At 34.8% G+C, this 21335-nt stretch overlaps 1 protein-coding gene across 1 annotated transcript in view; it reads left to right on the forward strand.

Annotated features, from left to right (window-relative positions):
- The first annotated feature begins 267 nt into the window (after positions 1–267).
- The window catches only part of LOC132705493 (neuroglobin-like), an 87389-nt gene continuing 66321 nt past the window's right edge, over positions 268–21335 (forward strand). The window contains exons 1-2 of the mRNA XM_060676095.1: positions 268–544; positions 20065–20436. Of these exons, the coding sequence (XP_060532078.1) occupies positions 20243–20436 (194 nt within the window). The 5' untranslated portion in view covers positions 268–544; positions 20065–20242. The remainder of the gene's footprint in view (positions 545–20064; positions 20437–21335) is intronic.

Genomic DNA, 21335 nt, shown 5'->3' on the forward strand with positions numbered 1-21335 from the left:
AAAATACTATATAAAACAACAGCGCAATTCCGCGAAAATTCCGATCAGGCGTTATTAAACGTGACCTTCGGAAAACTTTCTTTGAGCAGCAAAAAAAAAATGCCCAATTCACTTACTCAAATCCGCGGACCGTAGAGCGGGACACCAGAAAGAGAGAGAGACGGAAAACCTCCCTTGACCGGTTTTCCCACGCACGGCGCATGTCAATTCAGAGTCCTGAAATTTCAGCTTGATCGGCTAAATTTTCAGTACACGACGAGCGGGGAGCGACGCCGAATCGATAGCGTCGCGACGCCGATCCATCGCCGTATCACTTTTGAGTAAATTTGTGTTCGTGTGCGTGCTTATGATACTCCAGAATGAGGGTCCGCCGGTGCGATGCGGCATTATGAGTGGTTGTTAAAAGTCGGAGTGCGGACGGGAGGAAAAAGGACGGATAGAAGCGATGTGGGCTTTTAGGTCAATAGAATGTTTGTCCTGGTAGCTGACAGACGTAGTATTTGCGATTAGATCCGTAGCGCTGATCTTGAGGTTGAGATTTGAGGTAAGGTCAGGCGCGATCTTCATCGAGTTGGCGTTCGAAGGACCCTCCCCAATAAAACTTTACGAGAACATAACAATATCGCATCGAAATCATTTGTTGCATGATGCAAAACAGGTTGTGAAAAATGTGTATGAAACTTTAATCAATAGAGGACGTATTAAACAATTTGGTCGCAAATAGCGCGAATCAGCTTTTTATTTTAAAAAGAAGACGCTTCGCGGATTATTGTTCTAAAGGGAGACATTGTTTTTCTATCTTGCTCCTGTGGACCACTATGGAACTTTCGCCAAATCGATGTAACTTGATTTTGAATACGCCCTGTATAAAGTGTGCTTCACAACGGCACACTTCGGTAAATATTAAAATTTGTACTGATAATTGCAACTTAAAATTATATTTTTATACCGTTCATATCATATTATCACATCTTTAAAAGTTTTTAATGTATCGCCAATAATTCAATCACAAAAGCGGAAATTTCTAGAATCTACTACAATTTTTTGCCCACAAACGACGTACCCTGTATATAATTCCAACAATGTTCGAAATAGATTATATAGCTCTGGATCTCCTTAGTTTCCTGGTATACGAATTTTTCCAATGGAGTAAATGGTTTTCAAAAAACTACTTGTTTTCTGAAACCATGCAGTACGTGGTGATTGTAAATGACGTCATCGCGTCTAGATTGAGGGCGAGAAATGGTGATTTTCATTAAGATTTTTTCAAATATCTCGTATGTAAATACAAAAATTGTAGCCAAAAACACCACAAACAAAATCAAAAATTAAAAAATAAAAGTTCATGTTAATAGTTAATATTTTTTTTCTGCAACAACATTTTTCACTTATTTGTATTCCAACTTTTTTTTAAACATGATATGTACATTTGCCGAGCATAGCAATTATGCAATTATACACAAAAATCTAAAAGATCCTGAAAATTGTTCTTTTTCAGAGTAAATTATGAGTTGTAAATCAAAATTCCCAAAAAATATGGCCAATTGGTTTCAATGGTATTGTACAATGCATCAAGGGCTACAATTTTTGCAATAACGGTTTTCGTCTATCACATCTACTGTTCGAGATATTTGAAAAAACCTAAATGAAAATCACTATTTCTCGCCCTCAATCTCGACGCGATGGCATCATTCACTATTAGGACGTACTGCACGCCTTCAAAAAACAAGTATTATTTCCAAAACCATTTGCTCTATTTGAAAAATTCATATACCAGGAGAAATGGGAGATCCAGGGCTATAACCTCTATTTCGAACATTGTTTGAATCATAAATTAATCAGTATCGTAAACTGTGTCGAGAGAGAGTTTCAGGTTGCATCTATCACAGAAGGTTCGCGAAATATTTGAAAAAATATCATTGGAAATCGCTATTATTTGTAATTTTTCTTTTAATATTTATCAAACTGTGCAGTAACTTCGAAGTTCGGCGCGACGTGAAAGACACCTTATACCAAGTGCATGTACAATAAAATGATATAGATTTTGCGAAAGTTCCATGGTGGTCCACAGGAGCACGATAGAAAAACAATGCTTCACTCTAGGGCACAAAGCCTTAAACATATAAAATCGCGTAGTGACTTTGTAGACTGCGTAGCGCATAGTACGGAAAAGACCATTCTCACAGTTACGATTTTTCCTCTACCAATTAAAGTTGAATGTATATTTTTCACAACCTGTTTTGCATCAAGCGACAAACAACTTCCATGTCACATTATTATATTCTGGTAAAATAACTGTAAAAACGATGATCAGAAAGAAAGAAATATACCTAGTCCACCCCTTCCTTGTCGCTTAAGTAAGAATAATTTTTTTGTTAATGGCATTACGCAATAACACTAGGTAATAACATAGTAAAAGTTTGATTGGGGAGGGAGTTCGTATGAGCATTGAGACAGACTATACAAAAATAAAAGATTAACGAAATGGGATATTCGAATCCATTACTTAATGATCAATTGGATTTAAATGGGTGCTTAAATTGGATTTTATATTAGGAGTAAAGTCTGTTCATAGATATAAGAAAGTGACTAACTGATGGGAATTAAGGAAAGACCTGGGCAAGCTGTAAAAATGAAATATGGCCGAACAGGTCCGTACGCTGTTTAAAATTTATTTATTTGGGGTTTTGTTAGGAAAGATACTAAACAATCTAATCTAAATCTAAAATAAAATTACAAATTATTTTTATTACCTACTTAAATTACTTGAAATTATTCACATAATATATCAGTATCACTATCGCTATCATCGCCTGTTCTAATTATTATTTGTTTCATATTATTTGCAATATGGATATGCGATTGTTCTGCTTTTTCTATATGTTTAACCGAATTTGCCCAACTTTGTGGAGGGATGTTAAAAACTTCGGTTTCTATAAGTTTGAGGACATTGGAGTTAACACGGGGAAAAACAATGTTACGACGAATGGCAGATTTCAGTTGGTGCCAAACATGTTCAATGGGATGAAATATAGAGTGGTAAGGTGGAAGCCTTAAAACTGTATTATCACAGACGTATTCGTTTTGTAGGTTCAAGCTTTGTAGAACCTCAATTAATTGCGTTTTGTATTGTTGCTTTTGTGTCACATGAGGAAGGGGATTTAGTCAATCGTCTACTGTGATAACTTGTCCATTACAATTAAAAGGAAAATTTATTTTACACTTATCAGTTAAGTCAACCCAACACTTTTTCGGGGTATCATAAGTGTCGAATCAGGTTTCATCCAAGTAAATAATTGGCCTTTGTTGTTCTCTGTAAATCCTATTTTTTTCTAGATATTCCAGTCGCCATTTCCGAATTCTAAAAAATTCTTTTTTTTTTAATCTAAAACCCATGTGTTGAATACACGTCCATAAGGTAGTTCTGCCACATTTAACACCGGTTTCATCTTTTTCAATTAAGATATCTAATGTAGACACGCCTTGTTCCTCGTATAACTGGTAAATTTTACGCCGTATTATATCTTGATCACATTCATCTACACTCGAGAAAATGTCAGCATCGCTTTTTTTTCTTCTATGAAATGGAATTATTTGCAATTTTCCATACAGTTGATGTTGGAATTTTCGTCAATGTGGCCGTTTCTTCTAAAGATGCTTGCTTGCTGGCACCACGTTCAACTTCCTTAGTCTCAATAGAACAAATAGTGTTTTCTACATTTGGGCGGGAGCATCTCCTGAGATACACTAGATTCGCACATATTTTGCATAATTCGCACACGATTCAACACACGCTGTATTACATACGAAATAAGAATGATTACTAATAAACTTAAACTAAGTTGTATACCAAACCAAAAAATATTAAACACAAGTAGGTATAAAATTATTTTCTATTACGGACCACAATTTTAGCTGAATTTAAATTCCGAAACTTTAGGTAATAATTTTGTTGCATTGTATGTTAATGACCATCCTTGGATAATCCCATTCAAAAGCAATTGGTCACTTTCTTAGATTTATGAACAGACAATACCTGTTTATATATTGTCATATTTTGTGTTGCCAAAACAGCCAATAACTAATTGTGAAAATCTGAATACCTTTTGTTCTATTTTAAAGCATCTTGGATTAACGCTTTTATTAAATATGAGTGACCCTGACCGTAGAAATAAGGCGCTATTGTAATTTTGTTGCAAGTGTGAAAACTAGTATTTTTTTTTAGAAATATTAAAATATTGGAAAAACTATTAGGTTTAGGTTTGTGTTATGTATAGGGTATTCGTCACGCTTATTTGAACCTCTCTGTATACTTCAAAATAACTTCAAATTATGCATCCGGACGATCTTTACGACTTTTGAAACCAATGAAATAGTGAACTGAACGAGTTTCTAAGTGACCCGCTACCGAATGCCCCGTATTTTCGTTGACGTTATCAAACAATTCGCGGCCGCAGACCCATTGGACGCGATAAATGGGAGATTTTACGGTTAGCGGATTACTCCCGAATCGATGAAATCGTTTAGCGGAAGCAAAGGAAACAAATCGTTCGGTTTATTCGGAATTTGTTATCGATTGAATTTGACAACGAGACGCGGGCTTACGTCGTTATTGTTTGTACGGCAGCGAACTGAGATTAAAGAGAAAATCTTGTTCTCGTACGTTCGTTCGTACATATAGGCGAATGTATCCATTTTGTTTCCGATTTTGGCGCATTGGAACTGAAATAAATTGGTTTTTTCTACCCCCGCCAGTAAAATACCTAATTGTGCATCGATCTATAGTGCTGGAAGCGTCACTTTACCACGTCAGTTTCGTTTCCCACGGATCCGAGGCACTTCGGACATTTCCGGGATTTTACCGCACGAGATTGGGAGCAATCGGATGTTTTCGGAGATATTTCCTGCACTTTGAATTTTGACATTTGTCAATTCTGTCAGTGAATGAATTCTGTACCGTTGCTTTGTGAACATGTACCCAAAATCAACTGGTGTAGAAAAAGTATAGTATGCAACACGTTCGGTAAACTTTTTAAGTCACTCGTTTATTAAACACTCGGTCCGCTCGTGTCAAATATAATCGTGAGTTATATTTTTATAGTTGTATTGGCAAATTCAAACGGTTAACCATAACGAATACGAATGCGAAGTCGATATTTGATAGATCGTAGAAATAGTTTTGGTTAGTTAACAAATTACATATGTTCTTTCAAAATGTACACCGTGTGCCAAATATAACGATCCACGATGGGAAAAAAGTTTTCGTGCAAAAGTTTTTTTGGATTCTCCTGAAGATTTAAAATACTATAAATTGTTGCTACAGGGTGTCCCAAAAGTGTCCCCTCGACATCACCTTTGTTATATTAAAAGGAACACCCTGTTAATTTCGACATTTTTGGAATCCTTGGTTAAAATAAAGGTCCCTTTCTTAAAATTTTGTTTGGTTTAGGGCAAAATTGAGGTTATGTGTTTTTTTTTCATATTTTGATTGCCCCATATAAAATTGTGTTGTGACGCTACTGATACAGGCATTGAAACGAAAATTTAACCACAGACTAAGGAGATGATGTACTACTCCATAAGTTTGACAGATGCGCCTCAAATGGAACACCCTATATTTTTATTCAGATATCAATTCTAGGACAAAAAATAAAGCAGCATTGTAATTTATCTTATATTTAAATTTTACTTACTTTTTGAGGTATTCGAGGTTTAAGATAACACCCGTATAAGTTATTGTTGAAATTAAGTCAGATGTACTAATAGAACCTATTGCAAACAATAGAGGGTGAACAAATTCAACTCTATACTACACAATTTAACGGATTTTAAAAAACTTGCTTGATGGAAAATACCTATTAACAAAAATAAATAATTAAAGTTTATAGGCTAACTATATAAGGTAACAAATTTGAATAAATAAATCTATAAAACAAAAAAAAAAACGTAGAAAAAAATAATTAAAAAAAAAAGCTTAAATATGGTAATACTGTAATATATTTTCAATATATTGTCCATCCTCTGCAATACACATTGTATAGCGCACACACAATGGATACCGCATTTCTAACCGCATCACTATTATTTAATGCCCTTGTGTAACTTTTTAATCTCGAAATTTCGAATATCTCAAAAAGTTAGTAAAATTTAAATAAAATATACATTACAAACCTACCTTATTTGTTATACTAGAATTTATATCTGAATAAAAATATAGGGCGTTCCACTTGAAAATCTTGAGATTTTGTTAATTGAATTCGTCAAAATGCGCTACACGGTGGCCTCAATTTCTGCCTAAACTATGCAAAATTAGAATTGGAATTTCATAAGAAACTGACATTTATTATAATCAAGGATTCCAAAAATGTCGAAATATATAGAGTGCTCCATTTAAAATAACAAAGTTGATGTCGAAGGGGACACTTTTGGAACACCCTGTACCAACAAAATTATAATATTTTAAACATTCAGGGTAGTCCAAGAAACTTTTGTACGAAACTTTTTTTCGTATCTCCTTGGCACACGATGTATAGTTTTACAGTAGAATGTGTACATTTCCAAAAAAGCTAGGTATATGCAAACGGAATATAATGTACAGTGAAAACTCCCTATAGTGAAACTCTCTATGACGTAAAACTCCGTATTACGAACAAAATTTCTTGTACTATTAGGTCTCCATACAGTCCATACACTCTGTATAACGAATTTCTCACTCTTTATACCGAAAGAAAAAAGGGCACATCAGGTAACGAAGGCTTGTAATTAATAGTCTCTTACCTTCTTAGAATTCCTTACCCTAATAATATAATTACCGAGAACCTGGTCGTCCTAAGCGTTTTTCTCGTAATGAGCGATTATGTTGTAGTATATTATGCAAACAAGTGCGGTAAACGGCATTTGACTCACGAGTTTATTTGACACGAGCGGAGCGAGTGTTTAATAAACGAGTGAGTTAAAAAGTTTACCGAACGTGTTGCATACTATACTTTTTCTACGACCGTTAGTTTATGGATACGTTTTCGCAAAACTACACGAATACATTCATTGACATGAGCGTCAGAATTGACAAACGTCAAAATTCAAAGCGTGGGAAATATCTCCGAAATCATCCGCTTGCTCCCAATCTCGTGCGGTAAAATCCCGGAAATGTCCGAAGTGGCTCGGATTCGTGGGAAACGAAACTGACGTGGTAAAGTGACGCTTCCCGCATGCTAGATCGGTGTGCAATTAGGTATTTTACAAACGGGAGTAAAAAAAGTATATTAACGATTCCAGCTTGGATTATCATGAGGAGGAGGAGTACCGAACTCCTTGAAAATTAGTTTCAAAAAAATCTTTTAAAAAATATTCCCAAGAACAGAAGCTACGACGACCGTATGCTACCCAATTAACCGTATGCTACGTAATTAATAACATACCAATTGAGAACTAGAAATAAACACGACGAACACATTCACTGACATGACCGTCAGAAGTGACAAACGTCAAAATTCAAGGCGTGGGAAATATCTTCGAAAACATCCGATAGCTTCCAAGCCCGTGCGGTAAAATCCCGGTAATGTCCGAAGTGGCTCGGATTCGTGGGAAACGAAACTGAAGTGGTAAAGCGACGCTTCCCGCACGCCAGATCGGTGCATAATTAGGTATTTTACAGACGGGAGTACAAAAATACCTTGATCGATATCTATAAAAGCATACCATTGCTTCAATCAGTTCTAATTTGAGTTAGTAAGCGAAAAATTTTATCTGTAGATGATAAAGTTGCTCTAATTCGGGAGGTAGAGTGGGGAGAAAAGAAAAGTGATGTGGGACGTCGATAAGGACTTACACCGTCCACTGTATCCACGATTTGGAAGTGCAAAGAAAAAATCATTCAGGCTGAAGCGGCAGACAGTTCTAGTAAAAAACTAAGAAAGCCAAAATTTGAAGATTTGGATCGGGCAATGTTGCAGTGGTTCCAACTGCAACGTCTTAAAAATGTACCACTCTCTGGACCTATTGTAAAACTAAAAGCAGAAAAGTTTGCTGAACAGTTTGTCATTATCGATTTCAAGGCTTTGGAAGGATGGTTGGGGAAGTTCAAACAGAGACATGGTATAATTTATGGACAGATAAGTGGCGAAGCCCGTGATATCGACAGAAACGTCACTAACGATTGGCTGGAGACGAAGGTGATAGATCAGGATTTGCATACAGCAGTAGACTTCACAGAGCAAGCTATATTACAACAAGCAAGAAAGGGTGAAGAAGATCACTAAGAGGAAGAAGAAGATGAAAAAGTTGATCTTGAACCACCACCAACCATTCAATAAGCCCTATATTCAGTTAAGCCGCTAGAGAATTTTTTTATATATCATGGGGGGAGATGCCCATCTCGAAGAAATATTGAAAATACAAAGTACGAGATGCGTATTGGCATACTAAAAAAATTCAAAAGAAAATGACCGATTATTTGAAACATTAAATGTAGTTCTTAAATATTTATATAAAATGTTCCTAAGTAGATGTTAAAATATGTATATAAAATAATTAAATATTAGAGAACACATTCGCGTATTGTTATTTTTCAAATGTCTATAACTCTTTATAACGAAAAAAAAAGGCAGTCCCTTCAATTTCGCTATATAGAGTTTCGACTGTTTATATCTTTTATTTAGAATTGTAGGCATTTTTTTTAGCTGAAATTAATTACCTTCTCCAACATAGAAACGTTTTTTTTGTGCAAATGCACTACAATTTTATTTCAAAATCGTTTCAGTTGCACAGAAAGTTTAACTAATTCTATATTCTAAATATCCGTTATTAATTATCTTTAATTAAAAATGGTCAACACTTGTTGTTGTGGCTGGAAGAAATACCAATTCAATATTACGAGACACTTCGGACATTTGGGAGCACTCGGATGTTTTCGGAGATATTTCCCACGCTTTGAATTTTGACGTTCGTCAATTATGACCGTTATGTCAGTGAATCTATTTGGATTGTTTTGCGAAAATGTACCCAAAAACTAACGGTCGTAGAAAACGTATAGTATGCAACACGTTCGGTAAACTTTTTAACTCACTCGTTTATTAAAAACTCGTGAGTCAAATGCCGTTTACCGCACTTGTTGCATAATATACTATTAATTAAAAAATGTAAATGGCAAACAAAACATACTTTTCTTTGCATATTATATGATACGTCGTAGGTAATGATTCCAATATTCATAAATACCATTTTCGTCGTAGTTTTTCAGCATCAATACGATGGGAATCAGACAAATCAGACTCTAACATTGTAATCAATCATGACATACTTTTCTTTATTATAACAGTTAAATTTAATAAAACTATAAATGAATATATAGAAATTTCATAATGAAATAGTATATTATGCAACAAGTGCGGTAAACGGCACTTGACATGCGAGTGTTTAATAAACGAGTAAGTTAAAAAGTTTACCGAACGCGTTTCATACTATACTTTTTCTACGACCGTTATTTTTGGGTATATTTTCGCAAAACACGAATACATTCAGTGACATGGCGGTCAGAATTCACAAACGTCAAATTCAAGGCGTGAGAAATATCTCCGAAAACATCCGGTTGCTCCCAAACCGGTGCGGTAAAATCCCGGAAATGTCCGAAGTGATTCGGATCCGTGGGAAGCGAAATTGGCGTGGTAAAGTGACGCTTCCCGCACGCTAGATCGTTGGGTAATTAGGTATTTTACAGACGGGACTAGAAAAAAAGTTTTATTTATTTCAGCAAGAATTGCTATTGGAATTAAATAATATTTCAGCATTTTTGAAACAGATGCATCTTTTTAAACCTTGTCCACTATTATTGGACTGCATTCCTATAACTTCTCTTACTAATTTCTCAACATCTTAACTTACTTAACTTAACTAACTAACATCTTCGTATGATATCAACTTTTGTTCGCAAATGGCGAACTCATGCCTAGAGATTGCTTTAAAACTCCCTGTTTAGTTTCCAATTTTAAATTAAATTTTAATCGTCATTTTTAGATAAAACAAGGCAAATCAATGTTTTTGATCTGTTTCACCACGACCAACATCTGGAATGGGAACTCTAACATTGTAATCAATCAGAGTAGCAGGAAATTTTTCTTTTGTTAGCTTGATTTTCCAATTTTTCCCTTGCTTTCTTTCGAGAATTATCAATTAAAATTTTCTTCTCGTTTAGAACAGAATTTAACCCAAAACTTCCATCTTTATCTTCAATTAGGTTGCATAATAAACCATCATCCAAAATTATGTCTAACGTTTTCTGATACTAATTATAGTAGTAATTGCTCTAGCTCTTCTTCTGTTTCCAGCTGTTCAACTGATTCCATAGGTAAATTTGAGGTTCTCACACCCAATTTCATTCTTGTTCCGAATAAGCTTTATATTGATTTAGCTTTATACCCTCATGAAAAGCTCTATTTTTCATCAGTTGAACATATTTTTAACCTTCTCACCACCGAGGGTAATCTACATCGCTTTTATTCTTTTCGTTAAATTTTGCTGCCTTTACTTCCAATAATATTTTTTCATACTGATGTTCGTTTAAATAAAAATTATTTTTGTATTTTTGTGATACAATGTGTTCTAATTAGTTTTTAAATTTTTATTTTTGTTCCATGGTTTTTCAAAAATTCTAACTAAAAAAATATTTTTTTTGTAAAAAAATTAAAATTTTAAATCAATAGTTATCATAATTTTAACTTACCTGGGTCTTATTTCTCTAAATATCTTAGATTATATTCAGAAATCTTCAGTACCATGGTATTAATTTGTAATGTAGTTATTGTAAGGTACATAAACATAATAACATTAACTTTATAGATAGAGCACTTGCACAAAATGTGCCTACTGAACTAGCCGAAACTTTAGTTCGCGTACCACTAAAGTGCGCATGCGCACCACATTAATGCACATTTACATGTACATTACCCAAACAAGTAGGCAAATTTGCACATTTACCGCAAAATGTGTATATCAAGATCTGATTTTACCGTAACACATATAATGTAAACTCTGTTAAATGGTAAATTTTCATGAATTGAACTGAAGTGGCTTTTACTTGATGAAAATCCATTATACACAGTAAACAAGAACTAAAAGTTCAGATTTTCACGAAATTATATATATTCACATGACAATTGTTTCCACAACACCGTGTCTTTATCAAATGTAATATTGACAAACGAAAAATGACAATGAAACCTTAATTAATGTTGTAAGAATTTAAGTTTAATAATGGGGAGGTATTTAAATCTAGTGGATCGTTAAGCAACACATTTGAATGTCTCATTTTGTTAATCTCCATGGCTTCCAATAAATTTAATTTTCTACTTTTTGTGGCTGTATGTAAAATATCAAAATTGTCGTCAAAGGTGTGTTTTTCTTTGTTTAAGTGTGTAGCATAATTCGAATCTAGACTATTGTTTTTAAACGCTCTTTTACGTTCATTAATGCGTTTCTTGAAGGATCTACCTTTTTGTCCAATACAAATTTTACTACAAGATCTGCATTTCAACCTGTAGACAAGTGATTTTTGAGATTTTGGACATTCCGTTTTATTGTTTTTTTAAAATTTTTCTATTGTGTTGTTAGTTCTGAAAGCTATTTTTAAACCACACTTTGACAAATGTTTTGAAACTTTTTCACTTAGTTCTCCTATGCATGTAATTGTTTTAAATTGTTCGCGTACTGTATTAGGTTTCGGATAAGTAGAGTTTACTGTTGTCTGGATTTGTTTTTTATTTATAATTTTATCGTTAATGGACGGATTGTAGCCGTTGTTCAGTGCAATTTGTTTAATGATATTAAGTTCTTTGATGTAATTTTCTGCTGCGAGTGGCGTATTAAGAAGACTGTGTATAAAAGAGTGAATTGCAGCCATTTTTTGTGTATAAGGGTGATTTGAGCTGTTATGTATGACTGTGTTCGTGTGTGAAGGTTTATGGTAAATGGAAAAATCTTATTTGTTTTGCGATTTCGTAATAGTTATGTCTAAAAAATTAATAGGGTTATCCTGTTCAATCTCGATAGTGAATTTTATACGATTATGTGATGAGTTAATGTAATTTAAAAAATACTTCAAATGTCTGTCCGTTCCAACAAAGCAAGTAAAGACACCATCCATGTATCTGTACCACCTTAGAAAACTTTTACTTAAAAGATGTTCTAGTATGATATTTTCCAAATTATCCATAGAAATTTCGGCTAACAAAGGACTAAGTGGGTTTCCCATAATCATTTTTCATTAGATATGTAAAACTGTCAATTAAATTCAAAATAATTTTGGTCTAAAGATACTATTAAGCAATCTAATAAATCTTGTTTCACCAATGGGTTAGGTTGTTTCCGAGTGAGGGTGAAATCTACTAAATCTATCACATCCATAGGTGGAATACTGGGAAATAAGTTTTGTACATCAAAAGACATTAGTGTCGTGTTAGAAGGGTTTTTGATATCTTTAATTTTGATGATTAATTCAAAATTCCAAATTTTCATGAGGTTTTATTCATTGTGCTTTGTGATTGGCTTTAATTTTTTTTAATTTTAATTAAAAGATTATTATTATTATAAACAAAAGGTTGCTATTAATGACCTTATCTTGGAAGTGCTTGATCACAGTTTTATGGAAATTCCAATTCGGAAAGCTAGTGGGATACCCAATAATATGATAACACGAAGCAACTGTAATGTTTCTGGTATGTAAAGCCCTAGCTCTCTCAAAAATCATTAACCTTTGTGTGAATCATATAAATGGCAATTTTGGACACTTACTTTACGATTTAAGGAATCTGCAGTTACACCAAGAGAGACAACGGATATATGCAAATGCAATTTACGCAAAAGGGGCCATAGGGAATACGTAGATGGTACCACTCGAGCAATTTGCATACCAACTGAAAATCAGGAAATGTATTTATATGTCCTGAAGATCTTGTAGTTAGTTTAAAGGGTGGATTCTAGAGAATTGGAACAGACGGTTTTTATTTTTTCAATGAAATGAAAGGAATTAAGTACGAAACTGTCCATATAATATAGAAGGTAGTTATTTTCCAAGAGAATATGTTGAAGAACAATGGATGTAGGAGGAATCCAGAAGATTTTTAAATGTTAATAAGCCTTTTAAAAAACCTCTCTGCAAGCTGTTACGGTCTTGTCACACCGAGCAGAATTAATGAATCGTATCGAACCACATAGACCCAATTCTCATTCAAATAGATGGGCTTGTTGGCGATATTTCGATAAAATCGATTTACCTAATCGCCAAACCGTCTTAATGACTCTGCAAATTTTGAATAATAAATGCTTATGACACATTGTTTTTACCAATTTGTGGTAAGCTTCTAGATTTTGTCTTTTCTTATTTTAGTTGTCAGTGAGCACAGCACAGGACCCTTAGTTACTTATATGCCTCTTTATATTGAATTATTTGATCACTGAAACATTATACAAGAAACAAATAGGCTTACCACTGTGGAAGATAGAAAAGAATTCTTTCAATCATTCAGTTCATTTTCCTTGAAACTGGCATCTACTCTTCATTTTTTACGTGAAATCAACCAGTTTAATTACTCCTCCATTTATTCAACATTTTTCGGGGGAGAGGTTGTCAAAAGCCAAGACGATATACTTCGAGACACACCTTACACACCAAATTTCACGCGTGATCTACCCTCAATACGCTTCCCGAAGGGTGACGTTTAATTTTTCGCCTAATTTGTTTTTGCATTTATATCGCGACATTAATTTTCCGTTGAAAAGTTGAAGCGATGACGATAATCTTTTGTCGAAATCTGAAACATCGCAACATTTACCCGTGACCGCGACAAAGGATCGCTACTTCGATGTTCAAACCCTAAGTTTATAATCTAATTTTGGTTTAGAAGCATTAGGATAGAAGGCAATGCCGCGAGGCTTCATTTTGGCAATTACCATAATGACCTGAAGCTGGCAGTAGAAAGCTATATAAACACACACCCGAACACAAGTTTTTTTACTTAAATTTAACTACACTTTAGCAAATATTTTGCTTTAGAATAATTCAATTTTTTCTTTGTAAAGAAAACTGTTCCAAATTATGTCTAGATATTACGCTTTCCCTGTGTGAATAAGAGTAGTTCTTTGTCACGTGAGTGAGTTTGGAGTTAACAGAGTGTAAACTGTATACCAAACGCCTCTGGACTTTCCGAGCAGAACATCACACCTAAATATTTTTCAAAGAAACTTACACAGGTTACTGTAATACTTTTTACTCTGTATCTGCTTTTGTATTGTTTGAGGGGGGCGGAGCTAAATGAGGTGCATATCTCCAATAACTGATTCCCATATTGGTGACAGGTAGAGACTTGAGTCGTGGTTGTTTATACATTTCTATAGACTCTCGGATTTTTCTTTGGTAGAAGAATTGATTACATCCAAGAATTTTAGAAAAATGCTTTTCTGGAACATATTTTTCTTATAACGGTCAAGTTTTTGAACAAACTCGGGTACAGCTAGGGGTTCTCTACTATCACCAGTCATCGCGAATATATTTATGGAAGCCTTTGAGAAGAAACCTTTCGCACATTTCATGTAAAACCAAAATTATGGAAACGCTACGTCGATGATACTTTATTTGGCCTCATGGTCAAGAAACCCTAGTAGATATTCTTATACATTTAAACTCTATACATCCTAACATACGTTTTACCATTGATTTGGGAACTAATAACAACCTTCCATTCTTAGATATTCTTGTCAATAGAAAATCGGTCCTAACATTGGGTCATTGTATTTACAGAAAATCTACGAACACAGACCGATATCTTAATGCATGGTCACATCACCATTTGGCCCAAAAATCATAGGTTATCAACTCTCTTGTTTACAGAGTCGTAAAACTATCTCAGCCCGCGTCACTGAACCCAGAATTAAAACCACTTACCTCTGCTCTTCTTTCTAATAATTTCCACATTAAAGATATTAAACGTTCTATCAAAAAATACACTTTACCACAACCTACAATCCTACAATCCTGGCACTGTGGTCCTTCCTTACATTCAAAATATCACTGACCACATATCAAAAGTTCTAAAGAAGTATAACGTCAAAACCAGATTTACCACTTGTCCGAAAATCTCTCAACATTTTCGATCCGTCAAAGATAACATTCTAATTGAGATTGAGAGTCTTCAGCATTCCATGCATATGCCGCAAATAATAGATTGGAGAGACCGGACGAAAAACATCAATTAGGCTCAAAGAACACGAAAGAGCCTTACGACTAAGCCAAATAAACTCATCAGCTGTTGCCGAACACAATCAAGAAACATTTTATTCGATAAAACTGAAATTCTTGGATGTGATCAATTCTTCAACCAACGAAAAATCAGAGAGTCTATAGAAATCTATAAGCAACCTAACAATCTTAACCGCGACTTAGGTCTCTACCAGTCACCAATATGGGAATCAGTCTTCCGAGACGGTGTTTGTGCCCCTCATTTAGCTCCGCCCCTCTCAAACAATGTATAAGCAGGTACAGAGTAAAACGCGAGCCGGATTCAGCCAAGCTCTGAAGAAGCCACAGGATGATTGGCGAAACGTCAGCAAGTTCGACTCAGCAAAAACCGATGCAGGAGGAATCCAGAAGTTTTGTAAAAATTAAAACTGTTCCAAATTAGTCTAGATATTATGCTTTCCCTGTATGCGTAAGGTTAGATCTTTGTCACGTGAGGTTTGGAGTTAACAGAGTGTAAGCTGTAGACCAAATGCCTCTGGACTTTTCAAGCAGAACGTCAAACGTAAATGTCAAACAGATGTTTTGGTTTATCATTTTTTTGTAGTTCCCAGACAGGACTAGTTTTTTGTATGTTTATTTTTGTCATTTGCGATCGCTTTATTTTATCAACAATAATAAGAAATCGTCAGATGAATGCGGTTCAAGTGCAACAACAGCTACATGAAGTTCGAAAAGTGGCTAATAGTCAGTGGACGGACAGTGAGAAGAAGACTTAAGGGACATAACCTGACCCCAAAAACAATTGCAATTGGTCCAAAATTTACTCCAGCTTATCGACAAGCGCGCCTATGCTTTGCACCCGATCATCTGAATTGGACATCGGACCAATAGAGGCCTGACGCACGAACCGACCGACTAGGTACATCGAGGATATTTTATCAGATTACGTGGTACCAAATGTCGACTACATTGGAGAAGAATTCACACCTCAAGGATCGTGCAAGATTACCTTACAGAAGTCCCCCAGCATGCAGTCCCGACCTCAATCCTATCGAACATTTATGGGATGAGCTGAAACGGAGAATTCGAACTGGACTTCGTACAGTAGTAGTAGAGGAAGAGTAATAGGGGGTCATACCCATTATTAATAAATAAGTGTTGAGTCGCTAATTGTCAATAACCCTATTTGTTATTAGTAATAAAAAGCAATTTTACTTTTTTTTTAAGTACAGCAAAATAGACAAAAAAGTAATGGAATCACACAGATTTAATTACTTTTAAGAAATTAAAAGATATAGCTTAGACAACAAATCCATAATGGTCTACAAAGAATATTAAGGATTCCAGCTTGGATTATCATCAGAGCTTCAAAATTTCAGAACAGGAAATTATAAAAATTGAGTCATATTACATTTTTATACAAAACAACATAAATCCTATTAGAACTAATCTCAATTACGACTCTGATAGTGAAACAGAATTAGATTTAGACATCTAGAGTAAAAATATATATTGCCTTCGTCGGCAGGTAACTTCCATAATTGAAGGCAAAAACACCATGAACATCATGAGACAGATTGGCTATACCAATATGGCTAAGATATACTCATCATTTTTGATGACGTAACTGCATAACTGCCCTGCCGTCTCATTTGTCACGGCACTTTATGGATTTTTATTCGATTGTGCCTCGTATAATTGGAAATTTTCTGCAACCGTTACAAAAAACATGCCAACAAACTACTTAAATGTAAACTTTGCTGTCGTTTATCCAACGCGACTTTGCGGATTTCGAAGCTGCTGTCTCGTGCATGACGAAACATATCGGGCCAACGACTTATTAATATTTTCTCTTCCCCTATCGATCCGTCACATTATTTTTCACGGAGCCCCGCGGACTACGCCCGGAATCAATCAATCATGAAGCTCGTGTGATCGTGCAGCTAGAACTGGCCAAGCAATTTTCGCCTCGATTTACACGGTAAAAATAGGACGGGATGACGTCGCCCGAGAGACGAACGTTCTTTATAAAATGCATCTTCGACAATAATGTTTATGCACAATGTTTATCGTCCGTTAATGTAGCTCGCTGTTTGTGCCACGCGAAACGGTTGAACCGGTCGGTAGGATAAATACGAATTTTTACCCTTTGCACTTATGACTTATCATTACAGCAGGTCGGCCGGGCTCATTTCGAATGTTTCTCAATTGCTTTCTTGAATCTTCGTTGAGGACAAGTTTACGTAAAAATAAAAGATAGCATGATATTTATTTTCAACATGCCATCGTAATTTTATATCTGTCGATGTATATATTTCAACCACTTCAGTTCACGTGTGCACCGTTTTTGAATTTTGAATATTACTCAGTTTTATAACTAACATGATTGGGTAAAGTTCGGTGTACTTTTTCGGTGTGCATTTCGAAAAAAAAAATCAAACGCCCAAGAAATTTTTACAACATGAAATTAAAAATGAATTGCAAAGTAGCGATGATGAACTTTATATTGACGCGCCTGAAAATGATAGACTGCATAGTGATAATATTAGTGACTCTAGTACAGAGAAACATACCTTTACCATCAAGTTCAAGCATAACACAACTTTGTAATTTTGGTTCATGGCATGGCGTGACATGCCACCATCAGGTAAAGTCTGTTCATAGATATAAGAAAGTGACTAACTCATACGAATTAAGCAAGCTGTAAGAATGAAATATGGCCGATCAGGTCCGTGCTTTGTTTGGAATTTAATTATTTTTGGTTTTGTTAGGATACTAAGCAATGTTTATTTATTTATGTATGTATTTATGTTTAAATCTAAAATAAAATTACAAACCATTTTTCTTATCTATTTAAATTACTTAAAATTATTCACATAATATATCAGTATCATTATCGCTATCATGGCCTGTTCTAATTATTATTTGTTCTACATTATTTGCAATATGGATTGTTCTGTTTAACAGAATTTGCCCTACTTTGTGGAGGGATGTTAAAAATTTCGGTTTCTATAAGTTTGAGGACATTGGAGTTAACACGGGGAGAACATTGTTACGACGAATGGCAGATTTCAGTTGGTGCCAAACATGTTTAATGGGATTAAATATACAGTAGTAAGGTGGAAGCCTTAAAACTGTATGCCCTAGATTTTTTGCATAATTATCACAGACGTATTCCTTTTGTAGGTTCAAGATTTGTAGAACCTCAATTAATTGCTTTTTGATATAATATTCGTGAAAATAAATATCGTTATTATACATGTAGTTTTGGATTGTTGCTTTTGTGTCACATGAGGAAGTGGTTTTAGTCAACTGTCTACTGTGATAACTTGCATTGTCCATTACAATGACGCTATTAGGAGGAATGTTTGGAACTAGTTTGTTTTTAAACCAACTTTCAAATAAATCAGCGGTGGTGTCTTCATGGTAATCCAGAGAAGAATTTTTAACATTTTTTGCAGACAATATTATATCTTGATCACTCTCAAATAAACATTGTTTATAACTTCCTTAGTCTCAATAGAATAGTGTTTTCTACATTTGGATGGGAGCATCTCCTGAGATACTCTAGACTCGCACATATTTTACATAATTCGCACACGATTCAACACACGCTGTATTACACAGGAAATAAGAATGATTACTAATAAACTTAAACTAAGTAGCATACCAAACCAAAGAATATTAAACAGAGATAGGTATAAAATTATTTTCTATTACGGACAACAATTTTATTTGAATTTAAATTCCAAAACTTTGGGTAACAATGTTATTGCATTGTATCTTAATGACCACCCTTTTATAATCCCATTCAAAAGCAATTGGTCACTTTCTTACATCTATGAACAGTCCATACTAGATATCGCGCTGTAGGTATTGGAAAAGATAACCAAGAAAATTAAAAATTAGTATAAAACAAGTCAATACACAATTAGCCCTAAATGTAACAAAATTAACATTACCGAACCCTGAAAAGTGTAGTTTATTGTCTCAAAATTTAAAAAGCATTTTGCTAGCAAAAACTGCATGGCGGTTACCTCAAAAAATTCCGCGACACGGAAATTGTTAAATGATTAAATGTAGAAATTGCATTTTGTCTACCGAGCTTTAGATATTAGTATCAGTTCACACAATAATTTACCTATATTTTATTGCAATTTGGATTCAAACGTAAATAACCAAAAAGAGGGAATCATAACCACCAAAAATTTAAACAACAATGTCACAGATTGTTAGTATTCTCTGGCAATAGCAATTCCTAGCTCGGCGTTGCCAATTATATTCGGATTTCAGAGATTTTGCGTTCTTATGAAAATTACTCAAAATTTCAGAAAAATTACGGCAATGTGACCATTCGCAAAAGATCCACACCTTCTGACGAAAATGTCATAGCCACCTGCGGCGCATCACTTTTTACTGTAGTAGGGCCACTATATTATCTTATAGCTAGATGGTTTAAACATAACCCGAATTCTGAAGATGATAGCTAATCAGTTCTAAACGGTGTATCACAGACCTATACTCATGTACATCGTTGAATATGTCTTTGAAATGACCATCCAAAAATGCAATAAAATGTAGGGTGTTCTATTTCAAAAAATCTAACTTTGTTTTACCACCCTGTATATAAAATAGTGACGATCGGGAAAATAAAAAAAAATTATTTTAATAGAAATAACTTTCGTAATTAAACTTTTTTTGGTAACCCCCCTAGGTTTCGAGATAAGGTATAGGCCCCTCTTAATTTATCAACTATGGAAATTTTTGCGGATTATTATCATTATTTTGCCTTTTCTTGAGACGTGAGACGTACGATTGTTTAAATCTTTTCATTGCAGGTGATGCCAGGACAAGCACAAGACAAGTGATGCTGACTGACACATAAAAATTCTCAAAATTTCCGGGTCAAACTTCTCGTTGCAGTGCTAACAACTATTTAAGAAACTATAAGCGAGGATAGAGTTGGATGTGCGTGTCTATATTGTGCCACTCGATGACTCAGTAGCGTTGTTGATCATGGGATGCGAGCTGGGAAAGCTGGCCAGCAGGGAGTCGCGGGAAAACTCGAACAAGAAGCTGGAAGATGCTGCTCCATCGCAGCAAGTCGATGCGAGACTACCACTCACGGCTAAACAGAAATACAATATGCTGGCTTCGTGGAAAGGTATTAGCAGGGCCATGGAAAGCACTGGCGTTTGCATGTTTCTCAAGTAAGTTTTAAAAATTTTCCATTCCTTGATTATTTCCTGTAACACGACTGTAATGTAAATAATACAGGGCGTCCGGAAATAATGAGCAAAAAATGGCTGACACGGAAATCAATGCGGTTAAGGCACTATACAAGCAACTCATCTGAATCAATTTCAATAAAAAAGTCTTTATACCGCTTACTATCATTCCAGTCATCTGCTTGTAGTCCTCAATCCACTCTTCCACAGTTTACTTCTTGCTTCCACGATTTTGTGGGTCTACGTGGTTTTCTGCGATTGGTGGGGATCCATTGTAACCATTTAAACCTTTTACATTCTATAGTTTCATATTCTTCATCGATTTTTCGCAACCTGTAGTGAATATCTTCCTTGCCTTCAGCAAATATAACTCGGTCATCTGCAAAATAAAGGCTATAAAGCTTATGATCCCCAATTGGATTAGCCACCGGCTGACGTTTTCTTTTAAAGATTTCCAAAGCGCCCTCCAAATAGATCTTAATGAAGTCCTTAGTTACCTTTACCTTCCTGGTTACTTTTTGCCCAATCTTTATTAGATCGTCATATCGTCGAATAAATCCTTCACTTCTAACACTTGCCACAGCTTAGTTAATGGGACGCTATCGTACGCTTCTTGAAGATCAATGAATACCATATGTGTCTCTATATTGTATTCCAAACGCTTTTCTAATGTTTGTTTTAGGCTGAACATGTTGTCTATGCAAGAACGTCTGCTTTTAATTATCTTCCCATACAACCTGCTAATTGAGTTGATTACACTAAGCCCCCGGTAATTTGTACACTCCTTTCTGTCACCTTTATTCTTGTATATATTGTGGATGTATGCAGTTTTTATTCTGTGGATATTTATTCACCTCTCAGGGGATAAGCGAGTAACTGGA

The sequence above is a fragment of the Cylas formicarius genome, unplaced genomic scaffold (assembly GCF_029955315.1).
Source record: "Cylas formicarius isolate icCylForm1 unplaced genomic scaffold, icCylForm1.1 PGA_scaffold_7__23_contigs__length_41026272, whole genome shotgun sequence".
In the NCBI taxonomy this organism is placed as follows: domain Eukaryota; kingdom Metazoa; phylum Arthropoda; class Insecta; order Coleoptera; family Brentidae; genus Cylas; species Cylas formicarius.